The sequence below is a fragment of the Fukomys damarensis genome, unplaced genomic scaffold, assembly GCF_012274545.1.
Source record: "Fukomys damarensis isolate Sample0158 unplaced genomic scaffold, DMR_v1.0_HiC HiC_scaffold_1, whole genome shotgun sequence".
Lineage (NCBI taxonomy): Eukaryota > Metazoa > Chordata > Mammalia > Rodentia > Bathyergidae > Fukomys > Fukomys damarensis.
This window is the reverse complement of record NW_022900913.1, coordinates 32,338,051-32,342,689: the sequence shown is the minus strand read 5'-3', so window position 1 is coordinate 32,342,689 and position 4,639 is coordinate 32,338,051. Positions and strand designations below refer to the sequence as shown.

Below are 4,639 nucleotides of genomic sequence, written 5' to 3'. Positions count from 1 at the left end.
AGATAGATAGATAGATAGATAGATAGATAGATAGATAGACAGACAGATAGACAGATAGATGAGGGCCGGGAATTTAGCTCAGTGGTTCTGCAGCTTGCCTCTCAAGCACAAGGACCTGAGTTCGATCCCCAGCACCAAAAAAAAAAAAAAAAACAGATAGATGAAAGGGAATATGAGATATGCTAGAAAACCAGAAACATACATATCCATATACAAATACATTAGACATACACACTATATATGCACACCATATATAGTATTTAAAATGTATATATGTACAATTTATATGTGTATGGATGGTATTCACCCTATTTTATGATATATTCAATATTCCTATATTAGGAATGCTCTTATATTCATAAGAATATTATATTCTTATTCTTATAATATTCTTATATTTATAAGAATATAAGTTTAGTAAGAATATATATTCTCTGTCACAATAATAATATTAATATACAATGGTTATTAAAATATTCCATTTTGATCATTAAAATGAAGCCTATTCAGACAGAAACAAATCACAATGGAATGGAATTCTCCAATGAGTGACCTTGCCTTTTTGTTTCATTTCTATATATTCTGACCTCTTCTTTTTTCTTTCTATTTCTTCTCTCTTTATTTAGTCATAAAATAAAACTGGGATACATATTTTCATTTTTGTTATGCTTTGTGCAATGAATTACGTATCTTGTCATTACATTAAAAAAATAATTTGAATATTTCATAGCACCTTTCTTCAAGAAGAACAAAACAGGGCCGGGAATTTAGCTCAGTGGTACCATGTCTACCTCACAAGGGCAGTGTCCAGAGTTTAATCCCCAGTATCACAAAAAAAAAAAAACAACAGGGAAAGAGTGAGAAGAACAAAACAAAATTTAAATTGCTTTTTGGTTGCATACCTTGATTTATTCCTCTACTGTTCAGTGTCCCACAGTAAACTTCAAAACTTGCATTAAAGTTGCCATTACTTCACTGTGCAAAGTAAAAAAGAACGTCCAAAATACAGTGAAATCATTAAACAAAACATTATGCATGGCAGTAATTTTAAACTTCCTTTGTTGAGAAGTTATCTTCTGCTCTGAATATGGGGTGAAAAATTACCCACTGCTTTATTTATTGATATGATGTCGTGGCTGGCACTACTGACTTGCTCAGGCAGAGAAGCAGAGGATGTTACTGAAATGCTTATCCTACAACACAGGGATGCTCAAGTTTAAGTGATCAGGTGCCACAGCTGTAAGAAGCTCCTCAGTTACTATAAGGCCAGGCAGCAAGTGACAGGATGTATCCAGGAAAGGAAAGGCTTTTTTTCAAAATTCGCAAATGAAACTATGATATTTTAATCACTGGATGGCCAACACCACAAGAGGGATTTCTTTAAGGATTCACACATGGCCTCAAAAAATGAAATTACATTTATATACAGCTCACTTTGTTATAGCTAATTGGTCACATAAAATTTAATTTTCACTTATAATTAATAAAACCTAATGAACCTAATGAAAGAATCAGAAAAGCAGTCATGCACTGTAAATGCATTAAATTTGTAACATGGCCTGAAATTTTTACAGACCCACTTATGAAAACAATGCTGTCACAAGAAAATTAGCATATTTAGCCAGCCAGACTAAAACAGCCATCCTTTTGTTAGAATAGAAGCCACAAGGTAAACATGAGGGCTTTGAACCAATTATATTTTTATTCTCAACTAATAATACATCTCTTAAAATGTGTCAATACCTTTTAAAAGTAAAGAAAACACATCCAGTTCATGTCTACTGACCTTATCTCTCAGTGCTCTGGTCTCCACTTCAGCCTCACACCTGATTAAGGCCTCCAGCTCTGAGAGTACTCTGCCCTGCCTATTGTAACCTCAACTTAAATATCAGCATGTAATAAGGTAGGTTGCTTTAAGGTACATAAATACTGATACAAACAACTATATCATTTGCTTTTAGAATTCAAGGAAACTTTCCATTAAATATCACAAGACTTGGATTTTAATTTTAAAGTTCTGGCAGTGATGCAGGTGGCTTGGAGAACTATTCATAACAAGCGCACATGTATTCCTGTCAAACTGCCCCAGATAGGCAGTGTGGATAGTGTTGGATCTGTCTCCCTGCACTGCATTCCACTCAGAGAATTTGAGGTCACTGAGAATGACTATAGGCGTTGTGCCTGGAATGACTCAGATGTCAAAATCTTCACCCAATGATGAGTGAAAATTTAGAAAAGGACAAGAACAATGAGAAGTAAAAGTATCATAACGGCATGGCCCGAGCCTCAGAGCTTCTGGGTTTTGACAAAACAAGAGTCATCCAGCAGAAGTTGGCAATGAGCATCCGAAACGATGTCAGTCCCAGCTTCCCCAGCTAAAGGGATGGGAATGAGGCAATATCAACCTCCCTGACACATCAGAGAATCAGAGTCAACATAGGTTTGAATTCATATAAGGAGAAAGAACAGCAAACAGGTTGAAACATTGGCAAGTCATAAAGTAAGAAGTTTTTTATTGTAAAGTTAGCAACGAGTATTTATGAGTTCTGTAGAAATTACACATGGCATGGTAACATATTCTTTATCTCAGAATTTCAGAGATTAAAATAAAAACAGTTTGGAGTTAGGGGCAGAGGGACCAGCCAAGTCCTGGAAAGGAAGCACAAAGAGGTTCTCTGTTGTTCACTGAGCTTTCAGTGGGTTCTCTTTGTATTATATTCCTTAGGTTTATCGGAGGAAGAAACCCAAAACTGCATCCGTATTGAAACACGGAAACGCTATTTATTTTTTAAGAAAACCAAAGTGGAAGAGCGTTGCACCACTAACAAGAAGTCGGAGAGCTATGAAGGTAATGGTACTTGCTTGCCCAGTATGTCCCAAAGTTGCCTGTGACTTAGCAACCAAATTGCACATGACTGTGCTATTTTTTAACAATTTATTTATTTCATTCATTGGCCTTCAAGTTCTATATGTGGCATGAGGAAAGTGTAAATAAAACATTACTAGTGCTACATAAAAGTAGAAATAACTAAGGTTTTCTCTATCACATTCTTAGGCTATTCAACTTAATGGACAATGTACTGTTTTTTTTCCAATGAGAAGAACTTGATGTCAGACATTGTATAGTAAACATGAGTACAAACTAGGCATTTCCATTTATGAAACTTACTATATAAATAAATATATAAAATTTTAAATTTAAAACAGACTAAAGGGTTTAGGAAAGGTATTTTTTAAGGCTCTGAAAGTACATTGGGTAGAAAAAAATGAGTAGACAGAAATACTGAGATGAAAATACATCAGATTTTGTCAAGAGAACTATGTGAGGGTTGTGCATCAAAGACAGGAGACGATTTTGGCAAACGGAGGAAATAAGGAAGAAAATCCAGACCAAACTACTAAACAAAGAAAACATAAATCATATTTTGCAGCATAATATTACTCCTTCCCAGAGTTTCAGCCACTGTCTTTGGATTTCACTCTTATCCTAATCTGCAGTCTAGAAATCTCTTCTGAACTCTGTGATACCAACCGTTCACTAAACATCTCTACCCCAGTGTTCATGAGCACCAACATCTCACATGCTCTCTCCCTGCCGAAGTGGTTCTTCCCACTACATAATCACATAGCCTTGACCTTATTTCCTAGTAGGGCTGTTGTGAAGATTAAAGAATGAGATCTTTATAATGACAGTAGCATAGTGACAAACCACAATTGGCTCCTTTTACCTTCCCTCTTCTATACTTGTCCCAATATTGATGATGGCATTGCCATAAACTAAGTTAACCCGACCAGTAACTGAGGCATTGTGTGAGTTTGCCTTCTCTCTAGCCACCCTATCCAATAAATAATCTTGTGTAACCCGTTGTACTTCCTAAATATCTCTCCAAGCTGTCTCCATCTCTTTATTTCTATATGTCCAGCCTCCAATAACATTCAATATCATTTCCAATCTGGACTTTCACAGAAGCCTCCTAACTTGTCTCCTTACTTTTAATCTTGCTTTCTTCCTGTCAATTCTACTTATTTTCTCTGTGACAAAACTTGTGTATGAAAGCCTCACGCTTAGAACATGTTATGGCTCCAAATAGTCTTCAGGGTAAGCACTTGCCCCCCCCCTCCACTGCATAACTAGACTTTACGCAATTTCCTAAATAAGTCATGTTCTCGCCTATGCCTTAACATTATAAATAACTTCTTACTGGGTATGAAATTCACTCATTCCCTTACTATGCCTGGATGATAGTTACTCATTCTGCTAAAATCAAAGGATAACAGGATGCCAGAGAGACATATTTTAAGCTAGTCTCATGAGGAAGATAGCTGAGGAACAAATAAAATATAATGTTTACCACATTTTCTTTATCTATTCATCTGTCGATGGACATATACACTGTTTTCAAAATTATAAATGATGCTGCTATAAACACATGTTTGTATGTATCCCTATAAAATAATGAGTTTAATTTTGGGGGGAAGATAGCTAGAAGGGAAATAGATCAAATGGAATTTATATTTTTAATTTTTTAAGAATCTCATTAATTTCTTTTATTCATTGAAAAGAAAGTTTTTCTACTTTTATTTACTTGTTTCTTCTTCTTCTTCTTCTTCTTCTTCTTCTTCTTCTTCTTCTTCTTCT

General features: G+C 35.2%; 1 protein-coding gene across 1 annotated transcript in view; it reads left to right on the top strand.

Annotated features, from left to right (window-relative positions):
* Positions 1-4,639, top strand: part of C6 (complement C6) — a 68,992-nt gene that overhangs the window by 28,668 nt on the left and 35,685 nt on the right. Inside the window, exon 9 of the mRNA XM_010633875.1 lies at positions 2,726-2,848. Within this exon, the coding sequence (XP_010632177.1) occupies positions 2,726-2,848 (123 nt within the window). The remainder of the gene's footprint in view (positions 1-2,725; positions 2,849-4,639) is intronic.